The sequence below is a fragment of the Olea europaea genome, unplaced genomic scaffold (genome assembly GCF_002742605.1).
Source record: "Olea europaea var. sylvestris unplaced genomic scaffold, O_europaea_v1 scaffold2272, whole genome shotgun sequence".
In the NCBI taxonomy this organism is placed as follows: domain Eukaryota; kingdom Viridiplantae; phylum Streptophyta; class Magnoliopsida; order Lamiales; family Oleaceae; genus Olea; species Olea europaea.
Window position 1 is genome coordinate 130762 of NW_019240787.1, and position 25961 is coordinate 156722.

At 34.7% G+C, this 25961-nt stretch overlaps 1 protein-coding gene and 1 pseudogene across 2 annotated transcripts; both read right to left on the reverse strand.

Moving 5' to 3' along the window:
• Positions 1 to 1910: 1910 nt before the first annotated feature.
• LOC111381270 lies at positions 1911 to 10886 on the reverse strand (annotated as a pseudogene).
• A 3150-nt stretch (positions 10887 to 14036) lies between these two features.
• LOC111381265 (diacylglycerol kinase 1-like) lies at positions 14037 to 22661 on the reverse strand. Of its 2 annotated transcripts, none has more exons than XM_023005027.1 (8): positions 22368 to 22661; positions 19595 to 21135; positions 18387 to 18753; positions 16430 to 16506; positions 15740 to 15859; positions 15272 to 15436; positions 14767 to 14904; positions 14037 to 14424 (listed from the first exon to the last, which is right to left on the reverse strand). In XM_023005027.1, the coding sequence occupies exons 2-8, from the start codon at positions 20831 to 20833 to the stop codon at positions 14275 to 14277; spliced, it is 2256 nt and encodes a 751-aa protein (XP_022860795.1). In that variant the 5' UTR covers positions 20834 to 21135; positions 22368 to 22661; the 3' UTR covers positions 14037 to 14274. The 2 variants fall into 2 exon arrangements, with proteins under 2 accessions (XP_022860795.1, XP_022860796.1); XM_023005028.1 differs by having other exon boundaries at positions 19595 to 20686; positions 22368 to 22660.
• Positions 22662 to 25961: the final 3300 nt, after the last annotated feature.

A 25961-nucleotide genomic window follows, 5' to 3' on the forward strand; every position in this document is an offset into this window, starting at 1 on the left:
CTCCAAAACTTGAAGAACACTGAAGGGAATTTGAATATGAATGAAGAAAACTTTGGTTTCTTCTTATGAAATGAAAAAATGTTCATCATATGTTTGTAATATGATTTCTATATTGTGTATTGATCATCTCATCACCTATTTATAGATTTGAATCAATACCTCACGAATTGGTGTCAAATCATTATGAAAAGTTGCTATGTTTCCTCCAAAAAACCGTCAGAATTAAAACAAAATCGACTTCCAACAGTCACTAAAATACAACCATACGACCGCATGGAGTAATCTCATGCGGTCGCATGGTTTATACCAAAATTGGCCTCCCAGTTTCGGACTATGGCCATGCGGCCGCATGGGCGCATAGGCTTATGTTGTAGCCACCATCTTTATTTTTCATTCCATACTCCATTTGCTTATTGATTATTTGAACAACATTTTCCATCAACATTGTGGTGGGGTCGATGATTTGGCATTGTTTCTCTCTCATTTCTATAGTGCAAATCGAGAGCTACAGAAGGATAACGTTTGAAAATCTACCCAATGAGAATGAAGAATGTGAATCCTAGATGCTATTGGCTAGTGAATGTTAATTTAGAAACAATTTCGGAGTATGTTTTATTTGTGGTGACTATACTTTATTAAAATTTTAATTAAATAATTATACTACACTTTAATTTCATTTTAATCGGATTATTTCGTCCAATTTCAATACCTAAAGTGACGAATATCAATGAACTTGTAGTTAATGAATGAACGAACTTGTAGTTAAATGTACTAAATATTTACATATTTCACGTAGTCAACTAATGGTCACGTGATCATCATTTATGACCATCATTTCTATCAACAAAATTGGACAAAGCTAAATTAAATTAAAATGTATTTATCCAATTGAAATCAAATAAAAGTATATTATCAAACTATAGTTATCGAATTAAACAAGATTGAGGATTCTTGCAACAATTTGAGCAGCAAATTTGAATTACGCTTAAAAAAAAACAAAAAATAAAAAACAAACAAAACAAATAATAATAATAATAATAATAATAATAATAATAATAATAATAATAATAATAATAATAATAATAATAATAAATGGTTTGAAGTATTCATTAAGGAACTACAAAAATTAATCAAGAGACAACTTTATGTGGTTTCCCATTTATTCTCACATTTGAGTTTCCATACTCATATACTAAATCCTAAATAATAATCTTCAAAAAATATCGTTATCTAATGTGACATCCCAAATCTTTAGCAAATTTACCATGCACATTCATACTTCCTATTGTGATGTACATTTCATGTAACACAGTAGAAAGTTTTTTTTAATAATATTATAACCTCATGAAAAGAATTGAATTAAACTGTTTTTACACTGAAATTACCTAAGAACGAGAAAAGCCAAACTTCTCTCATACAATTTAGTTGTCGACTAAGGTATTGGGATACATCATAGGTCTTGAATAGACCTATAGTTTCTTCTCCGGTTTGTCTAGGAAACCTATCGTGTCTTTCTAAATGTGCAGTACCTGAATTTTCGCTACAATTGTAAAAATAGTTTTGGACAATTTATGAGAGCTGCCGAATGACCTAATCCTTTCTATATAATTCTCCAAAATCTCCTTTGCCTCGATCCTAGTGGATTAATGATACGTGCCTAGGCTCCAGCCAAGGGAGGTGAACGAAGAAGCTGTTTAAACATTGATGAGTATGTCATATAAACAACTTGCAGATTTGCAAGAAAACAAAGTTGGGCTGACTTGATTGAACTAAATGTATCTCCACTGGAAGTTGGATCTTTTCCACTCTAACTAGGCCTCTTGAGAAAACTTTCCTCACGTCAATTAACGGGACCTTGTGAGGGGCACAGAGTACTGAAAACGATAAAACCCATAAATAAATCCACAATAGGAAAATTGTTAAATGTAAATCAAATTATAAAAATGAAGCAGACAGCACAATTCATTCACTGTACAACAAGAAAATCCTAATTTCTATTACAATACAAGCGACAGTGCTGGCCCTAAAGCCCCACTTCTGTTACGGTCCCAAAAAAATTATTAATTTTATTGTATTCGTATGTGAATATTATATATATATATATATATATATATATATATATATATATACATACACGAATACAATCTTGAATCAAAATGAATGTGATGTATTGATTCCCTCGGACTCAGCAACTTGCCTACAAAATTTTATTTACAGTATTCTTTCATGAACTCTTGTCAGTGTATCAACCAATTAAACAAATCGCAAGCAACCTTCTCTGCAAGTGCATTGGCTATAAATAACACCGGGCTTCGATCATAACATTAGCAATTAACAATTTTCAATCCTTGGTTGCCCAACCCTCTCCGCGAGGCATTTTCTTCGATGCCACTGCAGAGAGAAGTATTAAGAACTCATAGCACCAACACGAATATGTCTAACATAAAAGCATATTAATTATGCTTTCAAATCCAAATTAAAATATAACGACAGATAATAATCAGGGTTTTAAAATTTTCCTTCGACAGGTTACTAATACATACTTGATAAGCCAAAATGCAGATGCCTAAACCAATTAAATTTTTCGTGCCGACAGACTTGCAATAGAAAGCATAAGCATGTTCAACAAAAATGACTTAAATGTACCAGATGGGAATATAATTATTTAATTTGGGGATTGATGGTCTGTGAAAGTATCTAATTCGGCTCCATTTCATGCCAACCATCTCCATCCCCATGGTGACAAATCGCAAAGCTAGTTCTTCAGAACCTGCTTCCCCTGACCACTAACTCAACAACAGTACCTCTAATCCACTTCGAACTTTTGGGCCCTCCTTCCCTCCCTCTCTATTGTAATACAGCCATCACCATGCATATTTCGAAGAAATCAAGAAACAAATCAATTATCTATCAGTTCATAATCAGATAATATATAATCAAAACTTTTCTAGGTATTATCTTGGGCGGTCAAGAACATCAGGGGTAGTGCAAATGTTTGATCAGGATTCCAAAAGATGGGCAACCTTCTTAAAGATGGCTTCCTTGGTAAGGCTGCAATACTTCAAACTTTCACTAGGTTGCTTCAAAATGCTGATCTGGAGAATTGGAATATAGATTTTCTTTTTCTCCTTTTATTTTTCTGGATGCTACAGGATTTTATTGACAAACACCATTATTAAATACTGCAGTAGCAGTAACCTCTCTCATGGTCAAGTATCAATAAGACAGAAGCAGCTAGGTTAAAAAATCACATGGCAGTTAACTGCTCATTTCAAAACCATAGGGTGGTGTTTGGTGCTTGTCCAGAACATGGGGGTGAAATTGAAGGACTGATATATAGGGGAAACCTATCCCAATTCTGGTGTAATAGCATTATGATAAAATAATTGTCATACCACTGAAATATGGTAAAGGGAGCTAGTTCTTACCTAAACTACAAATATGCAGATTAAAATGCGAGCGCGCGCGCGCGCACACAAAAGGAGAGAGAGTGCTTATGATCTTCCACATCCTTCAACTGATAGTAATGAGGAGCTATTTCCACTAGCCATTCTGGTTTTAGTTGTGTCACCTGCATGCCAAATTCCTCATATGAACCCTAGATTAACAAACCTGCAAATATAGTATACCAGGGGATATAATTTAGGGGGAAGTGGAAAAAAAAATAATAATAAAATAAACAAACCTGTCTCATGTACTCCTTTGTCGTTAAAACCAATTCGTGGTAGACAAGCCATCTTGGGAGAACCTAGCAAGGGTAGGGAAAATTTTCATCAACACTGCCAATTTATTGGTTTATTATAGTTAGCTCCCTAGCTTAATTTATCATTTAACGCAATAACTATACACCACATGTAGATAAATTTCCATGGAAACCTGATACATACGCATATTATTTGTGTAGTCAAGATCATATTGTTAACTTTATAGCAAACTTAAGCAAGATGGGCCTGATAAAGCTTAGACTTGAAATCCATTCTGGTTTTATATCACATCTACGCTGGTTCTAAGATGAGACAGTAAAAGAATCTAGCTATGAGGTGACTCAGTTCAATAGACAGTTCTAATGATTTTACAACCAGGCAATAAATATCTTTATAAATGATCAGAAACAAATTACCTTGCAATCACAGAATAGACTAATACAAAATCTCTGAATATCTTCTGTTACAACTGCTAAAACAGATTGAAAAAAGCATATATAGTATTATGATTTAAATATAACGTTTATACCTGAGCTAAACCAGAGCTGGGGTGGATGTGAACAGTCTGGGGGTGTTTGACGGTTTTATATGATCCGTTCTTTTGCAGCCTTGCTGAGGGGGGAAAAAACCCCGATGTTATGGCTTTCTTTATTGCATCGAGATCATTGGTGTTTGACATCAACTCAATTTCAACACTTTGAGCAGCCCCTCCAGTTGATCCCGTATATCTCCAGCTCTCTTCATGCTCCTGACCTAGAATAAGAAAACCAGAAGACATATTTACTGGGAATAAGGCTTGTTATATGAAAAACATTAACATCTAAGGATTCAAAATTTCCCATCAATAGTTCATTTTGGCAATAAACCAAGCAAGAAATTAAATAATAAAGGTTTCTTCAAAATTATTAGAATGAACAAACAAAGAGTCTTGATTGCTTACCTATGAAATTCCATGTCTTAATATTTATTAATTCCATAAACTTTCCATTTTAATTGTTCCAAAAAGTCACATTTTCACACAGTAAAGTTTATATACTACAAGCATAAACCAAGTCAAGCCAAGTCATTGCTAACGGCCTCATATCATCTGATATTCTGAATTAATCGACCACAACTCCAGAAATTACAAGACCATCATAGGTGCAACTGCATATAAATCTACACTTTAAAAATTATACATTCATAGACGGCAAAACTAAACTATCCGAACATACTTGGATATAATTCTCATAACACCATTGAGTTGAAAAGTTGGTTTCCTTCCAAGAGCTATAAACCTGACACAGTAACAGTAACAAGAGGATCACTATTTCGAATTGGAGGTGAAGATAACCCAATGCAATTAATTCAAAGATACACTAGGAAAATGCCATTACATTACACACTAATGATTTTGAAATTGTGTATCTTATCAAAAAGAAAAAGAATTGCAAGTGAAAAGAAATTACGGCTGTTCGGTAAAGCATTTATTACAGACTCACATCACAAGTTTACTTCAAAAACGCGTGCACAGTTCACTTTTTGGGTGTTCTCTTCATCATTGTTTTGCGTAGGCATATATTACGAGAAAAAAAAGACAAGTATGAACATGTCATGCTGCTACATCAAACAAAAGAGAATACGAGAAACAGCATGGGAGGAAACGCAAGAGACTAACCTTGAGCAATGCAATATGATCTCCAACATTTCCCATGTGAAAATTGTCAGCATGCACTTGCTTGTCCTTAGGCCGATAGAAGATAGAATTTCCAGCAGATAGCATGGCCGCTATAGATATGATCTCATCAGAGCACTTGTATTTGTCAGAAGCCACAATCATCTTCGAGAGCATAGGATCAAGGGGAAATTCTTCCATCCTTCTACCCACTTTCGTCAACTCACCATTCTTGTTAAGTGCACTCAGAGCATACAGCATTTCCAGGGCCTTCAGTAAAGCTTCAGATGGTGGGGGATCCATAAAGTCAAAGTTCAGCAGATCATTAACGCCAAGGCTCTTGAAAGTGAGGACAACGTTAGCCAAGTTGGTTCTCTGTATTTCTGGGACGGTATTGTCATCCAAATCATTGTAGTAATTATATGCAGTGAACAACCGGAAGCAATTCCCAGGACCTGTTCTCCCAGATCGACCAGCTCGCTGATTAGCTGATGCCTTTGAGATTGGAGCGACCAACAACGATTCCATTCCCGTCCTAGGATTATAAGACTTCATCTTACAAAATCCTGGATCGATGACGGACTTGATCCCATCTATTGTCAATGATGTTTCAGCAATATTTGTAGCTAGGGCAACTTTACGTGCCCCTTCAGGAGTGGGTTCAAATATTTTTTACTGCAGCTCTGTTGGTAAATTTGCATAAATCGGACATATGATGAGCTCTGCTATTTTGGTGCCAAATCCTCTAGTCCCATGCTTAAGAATCTCCTCGGCAGTTTCAATCTCCTCTTGCCCAGTTAAGAAGACTAGTATACCCCCATCACCCGGCGGCTGTGTTACATGGATCTGCAGAGCGGTTACAATCGCAGCATCCAAGTAATCAGCTTCTGGTGCCTTGGTATAATGTATTTCAACTGGAAAACGCCTTCCAGGTATTTTAAAAATAGGAGCAGAATCAAAATAATCGCTGAACTTCTCCGCGTCAAGGGTTGCACTTGAAATGAGCAATTTGAGTTCAGGACGGAGCCTAGAAATATCCTACCACACGAGAAGCAACTGAGTGAGACAGGAAAAAACTGATTGTAGGCAAATACGATATACGGTACCAAGACAGGCATAAATAGGAAAACAAAATTTCCTCCAGGACAAGGACTCCTTGAATATGCAAATATTGAAGACGTTGCACAAATAATTTGACAGGTATGGCACCAGAATATTTTGGAAACAAATGGTAGGCTAACAAGAGTTCAGGGAAACTCAAATTTTAGTATGTCTATTACATTGCAACAATTCAGATGTTTCGAGTCAATAACCTAACCATTAAGTAGAATCCATTCTCCCAAGGAATGAAAGAAAAAAGAGAACTAATTCATTACTTGCCTTAACCAATCCAAATAACATGTCTGTTGAAAGTGTCCGTTCATGGGCCTCATCCACCATCACTACACTGAAGAAATTTTCAGTAACTGTCAGGTAAATCATTCATGACATTGTAGCATTTTCACTTGTAAAATCTGGCACAAACCTGTAACTTGCAAGATCTGGTTCACCAAGAAATTCCCTCAACAGCATTCCATCGGTCATATATTTCAAAACTGTTTTTTCAGAAGTGCAGTCTTCAAAACGAATGGAGTAGCCAACCTGAAAGAAGAAATGACAGTGGTTACCACAGCATATCTGGCAGCCAAAAACTGATATCAAAAGCATTATTGCAAGTAAACCCCATAGAACGTACTATGACCAAGGCAACAAATGGAATGAAACCAAAAAATTGTTTGAGCAAAATAGGGTTACAAACCTGGTCCAACTTACAGGCATGCTTACAGATGGTCCTTTTAACTTTAAATATGAATATTTAATCACAGAACTTTATAATCTTAACTGGATTAGCCATTGAAATTGATTCCATCCACAGACACTAATGGTGAGGCTGATTTGGCTAATAGCGAGCATATGGCGAGACTGGGGGTGTTAATTGTCCAAAAAAAAACTGATGTTTGCTCCCTTCTAACCACCTATGATCAATCAGAACTTACATGACCAAACAAAACAAAATACACAATATAAAAGTGGACATTAATTGTCCGATTCGAGGTAATTTTTATGAACAAAGTTGTTTTTAAGCATTCAGCGAGCCAAATCAACGTCAATGTTGGTTTGTACTTGCTGAATCGATTTGTGTGACTAACGGGGCATACATTATAAACATTAGTGACTAAACATTGAACTTTTAATGTCCATGGACCATTTGAAAGGATTCCTATAAGTTCAATGACAGAGCAATTTTTTTTTTTTTTTTTTAACCCGGAGCAAAAATATATGACAGAATCATGCAAATCCTATATTAAAGCTTTTCAGGACATAAAAGCAATATCATAATCAATGCATGTGAATAAACTGCAGGTGCTGCTCATTGAAATAAGTGCCTTTGGGTTTGTAGATCTATAGCTAAAGGCAAAATGTTTTAGCAGTGGCAGTTTGATGGGAGCATTTCAGTCAATGAACCAGATAATTATCAATAAGCAGGCATCAAAAACCACCTAAAACAGCTATATGGTAAATGCAGTAAGCAAACCTCATGTCCAAGTTTAACACCCATTTCCTGAGAAACTCGAGCAGCAACACTCATAGCAGCTACACGACGTGGCTGGGTACATCCAATCTGTCACAGAGAAGTTATCGATGTCAGCCAATGAAAGTTCCATTTACTTCAGAATAGCTGTAGGCTATAGAAACTCCCAACTTTTTTTTACATTTACTAGAAAGAATGAGAATAAATGTCGTGTAAGTGGAGATGCATCGATCGTCCCATCAACTGTAAACATGATTCAAGAGTAGGCTCCAATTCGCCAAACTAATCTGCCTAAGTATATTAAATATAATAGTTAACCAGTCATATGATCCATAAAACTTACTATATCAAGAGTTAACATTTCTTATAGATTTAGATGGAAGTCCAGAATACAATTATGAATAACTACTATCTGCCCAAAAGGGGGAATACAAATTTCCACATAGGAAGGCCCAAGAAAACATCCCTTGTCCAAAATACACTTTCTCAAGTAATAATTTCTTCAGCATTTCAGAATGAAGCTTGCTGAAATGAATACTCAGGGTCCAATGTCGAGTATTATTGCTAAAGAAAGAAAAGCACAAGTGCTATTCTACGCTAATTCAAACATTTCTTGAATTATATACCCCAAAGAAGTACACGTTAAAACTTTATTCAGTTCCTCAAATAGACATGGTGCGCTATGCAGTGTATCATTTAACATTCAGAAACAGAAACACATTGCTACTACAAATTCAACATGTCAAGGTAACAACTAGGGAAAAAGGAGGGCACTGGTGAGCAGTTTAGTAAAGCCCAAATTGAACATAAAACGTGGAAACTAATTAAATATAGGATAACTTGCTGAGGTCATGTTGATGTTTTGCTTTAATTAAAAAAAAAAAAAGTAATTAAATATAGGATTGCAAACTTACATCCCCCATTCTTAGCCCAGAAACTCGTATACAGAACATTTCAAATTATTCATTCTGGTAAAATTATTAATTCCTCATTAACCCAGAAACAACAAATTTACATGACATTTTAAACCATTCATTTGGCAAATCATAATCTTTAATTTTGCTAACGGATATGGGACCAAAGCACTTTGTCCTATAACATCTGAGCAATTCCCATGACCAAGGTACATAATTTTGTCTTCTAACTCCATGAGAATGGACAGCATAAAAAGACAAGTTAATGAAAAAAATAAAAAGAAAAAAGAGGATTGTAACACCACGAAAATTTTATCAAATAAAATTATTTGTTCTAGATTTTTTTTATATAATTTTGGAAGTTTAAGGATTATAGTAAAATATTATTAATTTTAATTTTATTTGGGCCAAGTAATTATTTTGATTGAGCGAGTTTTAGTATATCAATATTGGATTCATTTTATAACTCGAGAAAAAGTTAATTCAAATAAGTTAGATCCAATTTAGAGTAAACAAGATTAAATATTAATTGATTAAGTTATTTTATGATTTAAAGCCACGTGTATATGCATGTAACGTTCTGATTTTAATCTTAACTTGATTTTGATAAAGTTTAATCATAAGTTGATTTTGATGAAGATAAATTCTACAAACTCATTAGTTGATTTTGATAATGATAAATTCTAAACCTATTTTAACAGAAATTCCATTACTCTTTCTACTTTTCTAACGGTGGTATTCCAAGTCAAACGCAACTAAATTCCAATTCTTCCATGTGTCCCATTTTAAAATAACTATATGATTAGAATCGGTTGACTAGTATACTCTATAAAGTAAAACCCATTCCTATCCTAATTTTATACTTAAAACCAATTCTTATTCAAATTCCACGTATTATACGATTTTCTAATTCTAGTTGCATACAAACTCTATTGAGAATTACAACTATAAATACTGTAAGAATTCTCATTATTTCACCACAGAAAATAAACATAGTCACGGCAGAGAAAGAGAAGGGGAGGAAAAAGTAAAGATTTGGAACGAAATTTTGGATTTTGTCTTTCAAAAATTCTTCTTATCAAATCAATATAAGATACTTTTGTACAGGTGGTCCATTTCCGTATACTTTTATATTCAGTAATTTATATATGAATTGCCAATGGACCTTCGGGTTCGACCTAACAATATATGCTCGTTCAAGTTCTTTATAAGACGCATCATCTTCATCCTCAGAAGTTCGTCTTTTTACTCGCCTTTTCTTCTTCACCATTTCCTACTACCTGCATAATCACATTCAATCAAAACAAAGTATCTTGTCAATACAAGCAGCACCAATGAAGAAGCTTACCATAAGAAACAAAACCAAACTCTAGCAGTAAGTGTATAAGATATATGCCTCGTCATCTGAGTCATTCTGAGTTTCACTCCTCTTCCTAAACTTTTTGTTATGAGAGTCCTCCTTTTTTGACTGGGAAGCCACTGAAACAGTATCTTCATTGTCGTCATCATCCTCCAAAAGTGGGTAAGTCTTCTGCTTTCGCACCAGCATCATCGCTTCCCTTTCTTGTCGTTGGTATAGCTATACCAACCCAGCATATATAACAATATAAGGATAGAATAATAATATATATTTAAAAATAATGATATCTATTAATATGAATTTGAAATACTAGAATTCCAATAAACACTAACATTTGGTCCGGAAGTCTTATGCTCAACTCTAGTGAAAATTTCTTGGGCAAACAAACGTGTTTGATCAGAAGATGAGATTCCCAGATCTATCAGTTGATTGACAATCTCAGAAGGCGATGAAGCTTTTTTAGCTGCAGTAAAACAGAGAAGAAAATAAAAAAGAATTCCCAATGAAAATACATGTATGACAATAGCTGCCACATACCCATAATAAGCATTGTACGTAATACAGGTATTTGTTAAAGAAAACTTACATAAGGTTATCGCATATTGAACAACAGTTGGTTAAGAATACCCCAAAAGAGACATCAGTTTATCTGAAACCCATGTCGTCAAATCCACCATTTTTCACTGTATTGATAGAAAAGCAAAAGGTCAAAAAGCTCAGGTTAACCTACGTACTCTGAATATAATAATAGAGACAAACACTCAATGTTCGACATTCTGAATATATTAGAGTAAATATATTATACATGAACTGTTAAATACAGCTTTGTGTTATGTGAGTTATTACAACCATATTATAAAAAACCCTAGCATTTTGGAACATTAAAAAATAGCTTTATTGTTTATGAGAAAATCACAGCCAATATAATTCATGTCAAATCAGACAAATCTGCATAATCAACATAAAATTAAGTACTATATGATCCCGGAAGAATGAAGAGGCATTAGTCATCAATCAATTTACAGGCTAAAGGAATGTGCCATTATCCATCAGTCTGCATAAGAAGGAATGAGTCGTTATCCCCTTGATGTATGCTGAATACATGGGATTACAGCAGCAAATTGCATCTGGATTTTAGGAAGGTGCCAGTTCTGTAACCTATGATCATTATTTAATTTACATCAACTCGTATAGGGATAAGGATGAATTGAGGAACGTGTGTGTTCTTTCTTGTAAAAACGTGTGTGTTCTTTCTTGTAAAACATGAAATGATAATTCTCACTTATCTTTAATTTTCTTACTAGACAGCCTAAAGGGAATAAATTAATACATAAATAGAACTAAATAGTACACTTAACAATTAATATGAAATTAAACAAAAATGTCTCAACTGGATTGGAAACTCCTAATTAGCTTTAAATTGAAACCCATCTTTCAGAGACCCAATACTAAGCAAAAAGGGGTAAGAACGCCCAACTCATTAACTATACCATAGTAATAAATTCAATAATATACCAATTAGAGGGAGAAAGAATCATTCACAAATGCAATTTATGAACACAATTAAAAAGACAGTCATCAAGCGGCAAGTATAAAAGCGAACAGAAATTTAAATAAGTTACCTTATTGGCAATTACTGATACCGCGAATCGTAAAAAGGATTCACAATACAGCGATTACCGGAAGCAGAAATTGTAAAACCCGTTGCGCAGAGGAAGAAAATCGGGAAGAGGACATCAAAAATACAGATTGTAAGAAGGGGTGCCCAAACGGGTAAAATGCACCTTTGGTCATTAAAGTCTTGGCTAAATTTCAAGTTGATCACTCAGGTTTATTTTGTCTCAATTTAGTCACTAGAATTTCAATTTAATTCAAAATTGAGAGACTTGGAGATTCCAAAATAATAATAATAAATAAAATAAAATAAAATCGCATATTAAGCCAAAAATAATGAATTGAAATAGAGTAGCTTGCTTGCCTTAAAGGTTATGGTTGGAAATTTGGAGCAATTTGATGGATTTTCTAGATTTAATTAATAATAGGCGGCGAAACTAGTAAAAGGATTGAGAAAAACTATGATGTAATTGAATGAGAGTGCTAGAAGATTAATGAAAATTTTTCGAATAAGCGTTATTTATTTTATTTGTTGTAAGTGGATACATTTTCACCCCTTCCATAAATGGGCATCGAACATGGTTACTCTTTTGTTTAAATCAAACTTAGTGTATGTTTGATAGGAATTTTGATAATTAATTTTTGACCGTTAGAGATAAATTGAATCCTACATGTGAAAGAAAAATTCAAAAATGACAACTGAAATAGTGAAATAATAGTAAAAAAATTGACTTTAATTAACTTAAAATTTGTACCAAACAAGCTCTTAGTACATGTGTCATTTTTTCAGATATTATTACATGACAGGAAAAATAGCAGCCAAGGTCCTTATCTATTATTTAGGTAGTATTTTTGTTTGTAGTTTCAAAATAAACTAGCATCCGTTTGAGAAGAATTTATAAACAGTTTATTCATACATAAAGAGACATGAAGAGTGGATAACTGAATACTATTGGTGAATTCATTTAAATTGTGATTGAAAATAAAATTAGACAATTTATGAATAATTTAAATGTTGTCAAATGAAGGCTAAATTGATTTCTAACTTTTTATTTTGTTTTCCTTATGACATCAGATGGCGTTTTTAGTTCAAGTAATTATTAAAAAATCAAATTTTTTTTTTTTTTTATTCACCAACTTCTTCAAGCATATAAAGTAGCCACAATGCCTGTCAATCGTATAAAATAGCTAGAATGTAGTAAATATAATGATGCTCGTTAGAATTTTTTTTTTTTTATAAAGGAACAATTCAAACTCTTTCCCATCTTTGAATCTCTCTATTCTAATACTATAATATAGACATCCTACATGAGCAACCATTTAAGTCTACTGCTCGAGCCTCTAAGTTATATAGTGATGATAAAATATCTCACCCAAATCCTACCACGAGTCTTCCCATCCTGTCCTGCTCCATCCCGTCTTGCCAAGCAGCAGTGCAGAAACAAGGAACATGGTCCACTCCTATTACAACTTGAGTTCACCTTTCATGCAAAATGAAACAAAATTAATTCACTACAGTATCGCTTGAGGACTCCCCTCGCATAGACTTTAGACCTAAGAAGGGAGGAATCTGCACCACAAGACAATCGCCCTATAGAATGCAATCCGACTTTTCACACCACTCATCTAACTTTTCAAACAGACCAAATTGGTCAACTTCATCTTTCAACCCATCTCTGGCTCTGATTCCATAACTCATGCCAAATTCTTAAGTGACTCATTTCATAGACACGATTAGCAACCAAGTCCTAACCAATCGTTAAGGTTGCATTTGATTTGCTTTTCTATTTTTTTATTTTGAAAGCAGAAAAAACGTTTAGTTTGTCATTCCGAAAAATTGTCTCTCTGAGAAACTTTTTCAAAACAAAATAATAGAAAACACATTCGGTTTTAAAAATTTTAAAAATAGTTTTATGACTTTTTTTTTTCAATTAATTTGATTATTTTGTAAGACGTATCAATTTTATGCTAATTAATTTGATTGTTTTGTAAGACATATCAATTTTATGCTAATATGTAATAAAAAAATATATAAATTTTAAAGTTGTATTTAGGTAGGCTTTGTGTGATTTTATTATTTATTTTAATTTGAAATTTTTTTAAATTCATTTTCCTTGTTGAGTTTTTTCCAAGAGACAATTTTTCGTTTTATGGTGTAAAATTTTCCTTGCTTTCATTTTTGAGAATAAAATACAAAACATGTTTTGAGTATTTCAAAACTGAAAACGACCTCAAATCGGCAAATCAAACGCACTCTAAAGAAGTATACATAATGCATTTCTCTACATATAACGCAGCCACCAAAATTTGCCTCTCCTTACCTTGATGATAATCAAGGTTTCATGTACAACAAGTTTCAGCTAGAAGCACTTGGTTTCCTTTTCGTCAACATTACACACGAAACAGTGGATAGGCAATGAAGAAAAGGTGGTGATACAAAACCACGAAGTAAGCCTCTAGGATAGTCTAAGTGCCATTTCTTGAAGCAATGCCCTTTTCTGAGTTGCATTAATCACGTGGTTGGTTTCAGCGTTCTCGAGGACATCAGCAATTATGGCAGACGCATGACCAAGAGGTTCCTCTGCTGCTCTTTTCAGCATGAAGGCCTAGTACGAATCACACAAAGCAGAAAACACGGATGTTATACATCTCCATGTTCACAGAATATGACATCTTATACGTAAATCACAAATATAGATCCATGAGGAAAATGCTGTACTAAACAGTTGACCATAGCCATCAACAATTTCATAAAACAGGGGACTTGTCCCACGTAGAATACTGCCTCATTTAAGAGGCACTAATCAGTGATCCAAATGATTGTGCTGCCCTTTCAATGTTTCCAGCCTTTAACCAATAGCTTCTACTCTGCTTTTAGTTATTTAGTTACTTTATCACTAATTTTGCGGGTGCAGAGTAAAGAAAGGGAGGGCGAGAGAGCATTAAACCTGCCCATGATGTGATATAGTCAATGTACAAGGATGTTGAAACCATGGTTCCCCATCTACTTGAACAGGCAAACCAGCAAAAAGCTGAATCTTAATTGACTGCCCCTGTGCCAGCCTACGAGCTCGAGATAGACCCACCTGTCCACAGAAACATATACTGTAAACTGGCTTTCCATTAAGAGAAAACTGAAACCCCAATTCAGTAGTGGATGGTCCTAATCTGAACAATAAATATATCTCAAAAATTCTTTTATTCAGAACATCAACAGGTTCCTGTAGTAAAAAAACAAAGAACAATTTATAAGAACTCTGGCGATCTTGACCTCTTTTTTGGATACTTCTATCAATTTGATTGAAATAATCTGCTGAGAAAAGCATATATGCTCTAAAGCATGTCTCACATTCGCTCAACTGATTAAATTACCACTGAATTTTCACAGTAACAACATGAAAAAAAATTAACTGACGACATCCATATTGTCTGTAAGCATTTGAACAAACATACCTGAAGCTTTCCAAGGTGCCATGTACCTGAAATACTGACAACCTCAAGCACTTTATCGTGCATGGATTGGGGATCGAAATTATCATAGCTCTCATCTTCATTCTGCCACAAGTCTACACCACCCATGTAGCTTCCAATATTAGCTAAAAGGACACCCTCTGCATCCTGAATTAATTAAAAATGAACCATATTTTTAGCGAGATAGGTTGAATTTAATTGTTAGAACAGTGGTGGGTGATGGGTGAGCAAAATAAATATTAATATCTAAGAAATTGATACACAAATACAAATTTAACATCAATAAGAATGAAAGAAAACCATCAACAATTAAGGGAAAAATGAAATGGAGTAGCGTGTGCAATTTGAAAGATTAATTATTCCAAGTGACAAATACAAATAAGTTCAGAGAAGCAGATTCATACTACAATTTATCGCCATATTTAGCTCACAAAAATCTATTAAACCCACCTCAGGAACCTCAATCTCGACGCCATCAACCTCCAAGCGTACTTGCCAAGGGAAGTCTGCAAAAGTCCTATCCATTATACTCTTGGCACCTTCTCTTGCATAAAGAACTTTATTCATGAACTGCAGTAATGGTGGCAGCAGAAAAAAAAAGAAAAAAAAAAAGAACTATCATTAGGCAAATTGAGGGGGAAGCTAAATAAAATAACATTTTGGAGGAAAGATGGAATTCCATAATCCTAGTTTGTACTCTGAACAAGACTGACAAAAAGGTTCCACTGAACATTTCAGAAAGATGCTCAATTGTTTAAAATTTTATTAAATGAAAGAAGGGGCAAAAAGTGGTCATTTATGACATCTTAAAGTGTATATAGCTGCAGTGCACAAATTAAAAGAGCAACATAAACATTGAAATCTGCTTCTCAATATTTTCCAAGTGTCTACATCAAACTGTTAAATTAACATAAATGACTACGCATAAAGTCACAAGGCCATTTGCTACCATTAAAAAGAAATATTAAAAAAAGCCACTTGATTAATTCAAGACTGAAGCTTAGACTATGCTAGACAAAGACACAAGTCATCCATAAATGCATCTGTTCTGGCAAACATATTTGAAAACTGTCCATCCAAAATACCCATCTGGCACTCTAAATCACAACGGAAGGAAGAAAATAAAAAACATCATTGTACCTGATTGTAAAACTTATCTGGGTTCTCCTCCCTCAGATTATGGATCTCGAGAGCAACCTTTGCATCACATCCAACTCCTACAATAACAAGAGCCATAACGAATACCAACACTACATAATGATAAGATATCAAGCAAATATACACAAGGTTGCATGCTTAAATTAGGCAAAGAAATTATATAGGTTCTTTCCCATAGGATATATCTTCCTTTAAAGCCAACCCCTAGCCATACACACAGAAATATATCCCGAAGAAACATAAATATGTGTTTCTGTCCTCCAAAACGATTATTTACTGCTCAATAAGTGAGACCAAACAGCCCAAAAGAGCATGGCTTCATGTGACTTCAGACTGCAATTATTAGCTGTCACTCGTTGGAACAGGAAATCCAGACATGACCAGATACCTCCCCTGTTTTTAATTTTCTCTAATATGTTACGAGTTCATACTCACTTATCCTAATTTGCTCATCTCAGGATCAATAACAGCGGAAAGTAGTAACTACTGATTGCACAGATTATCTCTATCCGTGTCTGGGATAGGAAATTCCAGACACATCAATAGAGAAATCCAAAACTTGTATTTTTTCCCCACAATATGAATGCGATCATAATTTTTCACCTATTCGCTATTCTCAAGATAAAGAAGAACAGAGAAAACAGTAAATTGCCTTCCTCCATATTCTGACCAAGTGCTCGGATAGAGCAAATTCCGGCCACAAAATCACTTCTTCTCTCCAAGATCAAATGAATAATCCTGATGTCTTAGCATTTTCCTCTTGCTAGGAAGTCATCAGTTTCTGGTTTTTATGCACATGAACTATATGTGAGTTCAGTATTGTTTTCAAGAGATCTAGTTTTTGTTAGAACAGAATTTGTTTGCATCGACTAGAGTTTCAGATTCTGACCCAAAAGGCAAGAAGGGAGATCATAGATAAGAAATAGTCAGCTTTGATCATATTTCTCTTGGAGATAGTCTTGGACAGGAACAAGAAAGCCAGAAAGAAGTACCACAGTTTGTAAAACTCTCTCTGAGTGCTTGTGTGTGTCCATGTCTGTGCGAGAGGGCGAGTGTATCAAGTTGAAGATGTAATTTTGTCTATCCTAGTCATTTATATCTGAGTTTGCACTTGGGCAAATCAATTTTACCCTATATAGTGATATTTTGCAAGATTGCTAACCATTCACTCTGTATCATACTCCTAGGTGTACAGTTGAAAAGGCTTACAAACATAAAGCTTTGACCTTTTACTCGAATAATTGTAGGAATCAAGTTAGGACTTCAAATTTGGAAATAGATAAAATCATCCCCACCCAGACACCCACGCCCAACAAAAAAAGGAAAGGATGGATATGTAGAAGCTCTTACCTTCCACTCTAGCATTGTTCCCTAATAAATATGATTTATTCTCCAAAAAAAATAAAAAAATAAAAAATAATAAAAAAAAATCATGGAGGCTCAAAAATGTAATCTGTTGTTCGCTTGGATACGGCAACTCATGTGAAGGGAACCTAAATTTGAGTCGGATTGGCTATAAACCATAAGTTGAACTCTGAGTAAACGAGAAGTGTCATAGTAGCTCTATCCAGAGCTGCCGACACTAGACCTCCATTGATACCTTGGTGGCAGGAGCCTTAAGCACAGACTTCCTTCTATTGACTAGTTAAATCAAAGATTTAGAGTCAGACTAAATCACTTCTCGCCCTTCCAGAAGATGCCATCTCAACAAAAATATGTAAGACTATAATCTGGAATATAATCTGGCCATCTGGGAGCATATAAACTAAACATTGTTCAGCACCAAAAATGGTAAATTTCACACTGACAATTTATGCAAACCATGAGCTAACTGAATATTAGTGTCAAACATCTTTAAGGCACATTGAAAACGCTTTATTAATGTTTTACAAACACATGTAAACTGGTCTAGTTGAAATCTATCTATTTACCAACTTACCAAGATAGTTGTTCATAAACTTCGGCTCTTGGAGTAGTTTTCCCTGCTGGTTTGAAATTGATATCTTCCACCGATCAAGGATGGTAACTGCAGCATGTTCTATGTGATGCAAAAGCATGCAAAGTCCTCCTTGTCTGTCAACCGTGCCCAAACCGCCCCCCCAGGAAAGTACTCGAGCCAAATCATTTCCAGTTCCTGCAGGAAGAATAGCTACAGGGGGAGGAGAAACAAAGTTCTGCTTGTCTATGGCATTTAATACCCAGCCAACAGTACCATCGCCACCACAAACAAGGATTCTGAAGTGTGGAACATTTCTAAACAAATATAGACCAACTTCTGGACCCTGCGTCGAGCTTAACTCAAAAACCTAGAATTAAAAGTTAATTCAAAAAATCAGGATGAGGTAGACAAAACACCCCACAGTAAATAAAAGTTTGCATAAAGTTCTGTCAAAAAGTAAAAGGTGGGTTCATTTCTATCTATCCTTTGAGACGGTTGAGTCCAATAATTCAATCTCCTAATCACCAACAATTGGAGACTACTAAGCAAGTTTGATCTGAGGTACAATCCCATATACGTGCAGAAGCAATCAAGATGGGATTTATCTACATCTCTAATTCACCTTGGGTTGCACGAAGGCAACTAAATTTGGAGCATCAATGGCTATGTTTTTTACTTCACTTGGAAATTCATTGATGGAGAAAGTTCAAAAGTGCTACCTTCCCACACTTACTTTATTCTCACCAAAATGTAACCAGTTTTAAGTTAGTTTGTTCTCTTCTTCTTCTTCTTTTTTTTTTTTTTTTTTTTTGAACGAGTTTCTCAAGATTATTAGTCACAATAGAATAAGTTTATAAAAGGTATCATCAACTTAAGTTTAATATATTTCATTAGAAAATGAGGACGATCCAAAAATCATGGCTGCCTCCTCTCCTCAGGGTGGTGGAAAAAGCGTGAAATTCAAGTTTAGAAGTCAACAACAGTTGACAAAACAATACGGTTGATCATTCTTCCTGGTTCCATCATTATTAGGCAGACATGGCTCACCCTGAATGGATTGTTTGTCTAATTGATAAAACCCATTAGTGTACACAAAGACACACACACAAAAAACACACATTTGACACCCTCATAGAGATGGGGAAAATCAATATAAAGTAATGCATGCTCATAAATAGCTGAAAAACTTGTAATATTAAATCTTTGACCTGGACAGGATTAAGAAGAATGTTCAGTCGGTGCCTGAGTGAGTCCCCTCGTTGAGCTCCACTCTTTTTGTTGATGAAAACTAGCAGGGGTCTTGCATCTGGAGGCAAATCAATAAGTTCATATTTCTGTCTCATACCAACTAGAAATTCATCCTTCTGATTAAGTGATGAACTTCTTTTGAAACTGGGTTTCTTCTCCATATGTTTTGCTTCACCATTCTGATTACTTGATGAACTTCTTTTTAAACTGGCTTTATTCTCCATCTCTTTTGCTTCACCATCTTGTTTTTGATCCACTCCTTCTGTATTCACATTTTGATTGCAGTTTTCTTCCATGCTATGAGACCCATTTACTGTTGTACTAGTCTCAGTGGTGCTTTCTGCTGACGACACACTCAAATTACTACTATTACCGGTATCAGCAGAGGGCTCAGTTCCATGTTTGTACTTCTTACTTTGACTTCTGATGCTAGCACGTACAGAAGACGCAATCTCATTTGCCCCGTGAGTGAGGGAACTTAAAAATCCACCAGTACTCTTCAAAACTTTCACATAAAGAGGAGATAGGACAAGCCTTCTAAAAGGGCCCAAATCACAAATATCACCTGTTTCATTAAACATGCTACCATGGCAGTCAACATGCAAAAGACGTTGACACCACAAACAACACCATATAGGGGATCCCCCAAGAAAAGAACCACTGCATGGCTCTTCACAGTAGCTACAGAAAGAAGATTCATCAGGTTGGTCTGTCACCTCCGTCCACCGCACTGCCCATTGATGCATTACATAACCATAACCAAACATTGATACGCACTTGCAATCCTTCTGAGCATTTGAGGAGCAGCTCAAATGAGCTGATGCACTGCATATGCTGCAACGGTGGATAAACGTGTCTGAAGCTGCCGCGGGACCAAGAGACTGCGAAGGTGACATAGACTTTAAGCATACACAGCAGTTCAAACTTTTTCCTCGAATCACAGATTCCAAAACCCATGTATGAGGAGCCAGAGGAATTTTGTCGCGTGCTTTTGGGTTTTTCTTTGACTTTGCAATGGCTTTCATCCAACTTAAGTTTATATTTCTTCTCCACTGGAAAGCAGTATATAATATAGTCAGAATTCCTATCAAACCAGCAATGATGCAAGAGATAATAAAAAGACGCGATTCAGCCATTTCAGATGGATTTTTATTAATCCAGCTGGGGAGCAGAGCTTCGGATTCTCTATGGTCATCCATTGTTCAAATTTTATTTTCCAACATTCTGCTCGCAGATGTATAAACGTAAACCTCTATTTTGCATAACATTTCCAAGAAACAATCTCATAAGTCCTGCCACTCAGAAGAAACTGGGGCAGAATATGCTCATTCGATAAAAATCAAAACCATTCCAGCAATCTCTTTTCAAAAGCCCCGAACATTATTTTCCTATGAACTGTGTATATAATTATAGACACCCATCATCCTCTTATCTTCCAAGCACTCTTCTGGACTCTTACGCTTGTAACATATCAATGAATGAGAGAACAAAATACAAACACCTACAGTTTGATAAAATACTGAGACTGAGAATGCAGAAAAGAAATCAATGAAATGAACAACTAAAAGTTTAAAGTACACCCCATAGATGACCTAGAACACATCTAATAATCCATTTGAAAATATTAGATTAAAAATTTGATTTTTCCGACACCTTGCACACAACTATGGCTACCATGCACCCATATACAAGTGACTACACAATACTTTAAAGCATGTTTCTTCAGGATGCTTGCAAAACAAGTTGCAAAACTCAGCTTTTAAACTTCTATTGAAGTGAAAAAGCATAATGAGACAAGCCTTTTCAATTTACTCGTGATAACAACTTTTAATACATTACTTACACTTCATAACTGCAAAAAGAAGAAGGGTTTAAGTATTACGAAACACAGAAAAGTAGGAGTTGCTCATTGGAATATAGCCGATGCATAATCCATAATGCCAATGTTACATTGACAAGTTGTGCTCCCAACTTTTATAAAAAATGTAGATATATTTAGTTGCAGTAATGCCTTCCACATTTCAGTCTTTTCAATTTAAAGGTTATATTGTTCAATTATTAGTCTGTGTCATATCAATGTTTCAGAACCAAGTGGGTACTTCACAGATAAACACTCGAGAAGATATTGTAATAAATAACACACCCATACTAGAGTAGAATAAATAAAAATGCATGCATAACAATTCCAAACTTCTCCACATCCTTGTACATACAAAGCATGGAGCTAAGGTTGCCAGATTACAATAACTTATCCATATCAATCCCCATGCTTGGAAGATGCCAACCCATTATTTTAAGGGGGAACTTCAATGTAGAGTTGTTCTATATGTTCCTAGGCTTGTTAACAGCCAATCCAAGCCGAATCACACTCTATTTTCTAATTCTATGAACAAAAATAAAGCAGCAGGATAAAAATACTCTAGCAATTGATATCCATATTCTACCTCGCGTCTCAAAACATTGTTTCGAGGAATACAAGTAGACTCATTTCCACAAGCTCGACCCAATATCAACCAAAAAAAAAAAAGCCACTAAAATAAAATGAAAACAAAATTTTATCCTTTATCATCAACAGATTAGAATACCTTTCTCTAGCCAAACCAGAACAGGACAGCAATAAGGAAGATACACAAACAAATACATACAGTATGTATCACAATGATTCCCAGAATGCAATAACGAATTCAATTTGTCAAATAATGCGAAACAGCAAAAGGGTTCATTAAAACGTACGAGAAGTGGAGAGATCCGAGCAAACCCTAGAAAGAGAAAGAGAAACCGAAATCAGAGAATAAAATTAAAAGAAAACAGTCTAAAATCTATCAGCAATATGCTTTTTGTTCAGACAATCTTCCGAATAAAACTCTGATCGTGTGAAGGAGTCCACTTATTTCATAATTTATATAGATTCGTGGAATTAATCTATTATTTGTTTCTTTAATGAAGATTCTGTTAGAATCGAGATTTGCTTAGCGTGAGCAGGGCGGTGGATATGTCGAGAGTGAATCTTGTGCGAATGGACCCGTTTCATAATGGAATGGTGTCGAAGTGGTGTGGGCCTTACAGAATGTTAAGGGACCCATTTAATACTTCATTTGTGGGCGTAGGTGTTTAAAAAATAAAAACTAAAAAGTAGGGAGTATAATAAATAGTAGCAAGGTTCTCAATCTTTTGCACTCTGTGTAATTGGGTCTCCAACTTACTAAACAGAGCAATTGCATGCTCAGAAATCTTAATTTTGTTCCACATCAGTAAAATTGTAGAGGTAAAAAAAAAATAAAAATAAAAAAAAAATTCCTCGCCTCACCCATCTCACCCTGTCGAAGGATTAAGGTCGGGATGTAGAATATGGTACATGCCTTAAACCCACTCCGGCTCTTAGTTTTTTTTCACTTCATATTTTAAATCAAAATTGTATATAAAATTATTTTAAGAAAGTGAATAACTAAATTAGAAAATAAAGTATAAAATGTTGATATTTTAATCCCAATCTTATCGTTATCTGTTAGAACTTCCATTAAAATGATGAGAAGAAAGCAGACATAGACATTTTGAATTAGAGGGTATAATCAAACTTGTAAAAAAAAATTGAAAAAAATTAAAGCATTTGATATTATATGATGCTCTCTACACATACTCATACTAATAACTTCTCACGATTACATTATTTTCAGCATTGTCAAATACAAATTTCTTAATATAATGCAATCAAATTATCAATCGATCACTAATCTCCGATTCAATTGTGCAAACAATTTTTGTCATTAATCTATCGCAGAAAATGCTCTCTCGACCATAACAATAGCTACGAGAAGAATTAAGACCAATGTCACAAACTTGTAGAATGATGAATATAATTCATGTTTAATTTTCGCAAACAAATTTCTATACAATATCACTAAAGCCTTATACTCCTCCAAAATCTTCGTGAGTTCGCATATGGACCCAGTTGATCATCAAGTTTCGAGATATCTATACTGTGTCAAAATCTTGTGAATAATTCTCACATAGTCGTTTTTCATTATTCTTGTCAAAAGCGGGTAGTGAATTATTTGGATACAAACACACAACACAAGGAGTGAGTCACTATTATTTTGGGATTGAGACTAGGAGTATGGCCGTGCCCCAACTTAGTTATTTAAAGCAATTAATATTTTAAATCTTATAGATTGTTCATTATGCTAATCAACATTCTTTTTACTAATTTCTTGAAAAAGACAAGACTTGAGTTGGTTTTCTTAGCACGATCAAATGAGGAGTTCACTTCAAATATTATCATATAATAATTAACAACAAAATCTTTGTTCTAAATGAATTTAAGATTGACTATATGAACATTTTCACTTCGCTTGATTTATTGCGAAAATATATGTTATCGTGAATATTTTCAACTGTATTATATGATTCTCTGAGGAAAATTAATCTAATTGAATCCAAATGCATTAAAGAAAATGCCACTCTTATTTAATCCCTTGTTTGAGTCTCATTTTAGAGAAATAATGCATTTGGTTAAAAATTAAGAAAAAATTTGAATTTACGTATAATATTATTTTATATGTTAACTCTCATTTTTGTTACTCAAAAAACATTCATCCATATGAACAACTATCTAAAAACTATAAAGCCGAAACTATTAATGAAATCATCGATTTGAATTCAAGTGAATCATCAACGGTTTGGTTTTGAACTAAATCGATTAATTAGGAGTGTTGACCTCAATTTTTATAGGAACGATGTGGCTAACAGGTCTCCAGTTCTCATACTCCACGCAAGCCTTTATCGTGCACACCTAAATAAACTGTGAGTCACATATGACCTTTTTTGGAGTGGGGGAGGTGGTTGCGCACACTCCGACAATCAGTCAACCTTTACGAGAGTAAATATTTGAGTGTAGGACGTATTTAAGATACAAGCCACTTAAGTGAGAGGGATTTGGATCTCAGGATTATAAATAGGAAATAAAGATTGTAAAAGTCGTATGTTGAGAGCACAAACTTGCATTACTTTCAAATAACACTAAGTGTGAACTTTTAGAGTAGAAGAGGAGAAATAATTATCATTAAATGAAGGGACATGCGGCCTCATCCTAACGAGGCTGCATGTCATAGGCATCATACCATCAATTCTAGGTCTAACATGTAGGGGTTAGACTTGACATGTTGAATTGAGATAATGACTGGTATAGTGAGTTGTCATGTCAATCAATCTTAAAAGATCACGTGTAGAAGATCCTCTTCATCAGCTTTACCTACATTGCCTTATCCATGAGGGGCTCGCCTTTCATATGGGTTCAGCCTCTCTATAGAGGTTTGACCTCTTCATGGAAGTTTGACCAAATTGTCATATGGGCAAAATAATGTGGAGTACATGCCCAGGTTTGTAGATTTTGCTATTTGTACATCACTTTTTACCACCATGTTTGATAGAAAAATGTGTTAGAAAAAGTTCATTGGATGAAAAATAGCTTTTGTTAAATTGTCCAATCATAGAATGACACGCGACATCCCATCAAAGAAGTTATTAGATAGGATGCACACCAAGCATGGGTCTAGGTTTGTTTGCTGTGTGGATGCCAAATGACCATACTTGGACCCTTGCTAGAAGAAGCATAACAATATTCCCCTAAGTTCATGTATGAATATTCATATAATGGTCAGTTTGCAAGGAAATAATTGTATATTCATTGATTTCTTTACACATTTTGACAATATATAACAGGAGCTATAGTCCATATTTTGTTAGAGAACAACACGGTAATCATTAAGAATTTGCGTAATTTAACTGAAATAGGAAATAGGCAGCTAACCCTATGATTGAGAAATGGACATCTAAAATATCCTTATTGGATTCCTAAATATCCTCTTTCAATTGCTTTGGAGGAGTAACTCACGCCAACACCCCCCTCAAGTTGATGCTATATATCACTGGTGGCCAACCTGTCAAGTGAGTTGTGGAAAACTTTACTACACACCCCTTTTGTGAGTATGTCTGCCAATTGGTTTTCGGACTTCACAAATGGAAAACAGATTATCTTTGCCTCAAGATTCTATTTGATGAAATGTCGATCTTCTACATATTTCGTCCCATCATGTTGAAAGGATTTTGGGAAATTCTAATGGTAGCTTTTTTATCCCAAAATAAATTCATCTCATTAGTTAGGGCAAAATTGAGTTCAGTCAGTTAGCCAGAAAAACTCACAAAGACCTTTAGCCATTCCACGAAACTCAGCTTCTGCGCTTGATAATTCCACCACTTTCTATTTTTTATTTTTCTATGTGATCAGATTTCCTCCAACAAATGTGAAGTAGCACGAGGTCAAATTTATAT

Coding starts and splice junctions, on each gene's coding strand:
- LOC111381265 (XM_023005027.1), bottom strand. CDS start 20,833: ATGGATGACCATAGAGAATCCGAAGCTCTGCTCCCCAGCTGGATTAAT. Junction 15,860..16,429: donor CAGATAAGTTTTACAATCAG/GTACAATGATGT, acceptor CCATTACTGCAG/TTCATGAATAAAGTTCTTTA. Junction 14,905..15,271: donor GGCACCTTGGAAAGCTTCAG/GTATGTTTGTTC, acceptor TTCTGTGGACAG/GTGGGTCTATCTCGAGCTCG.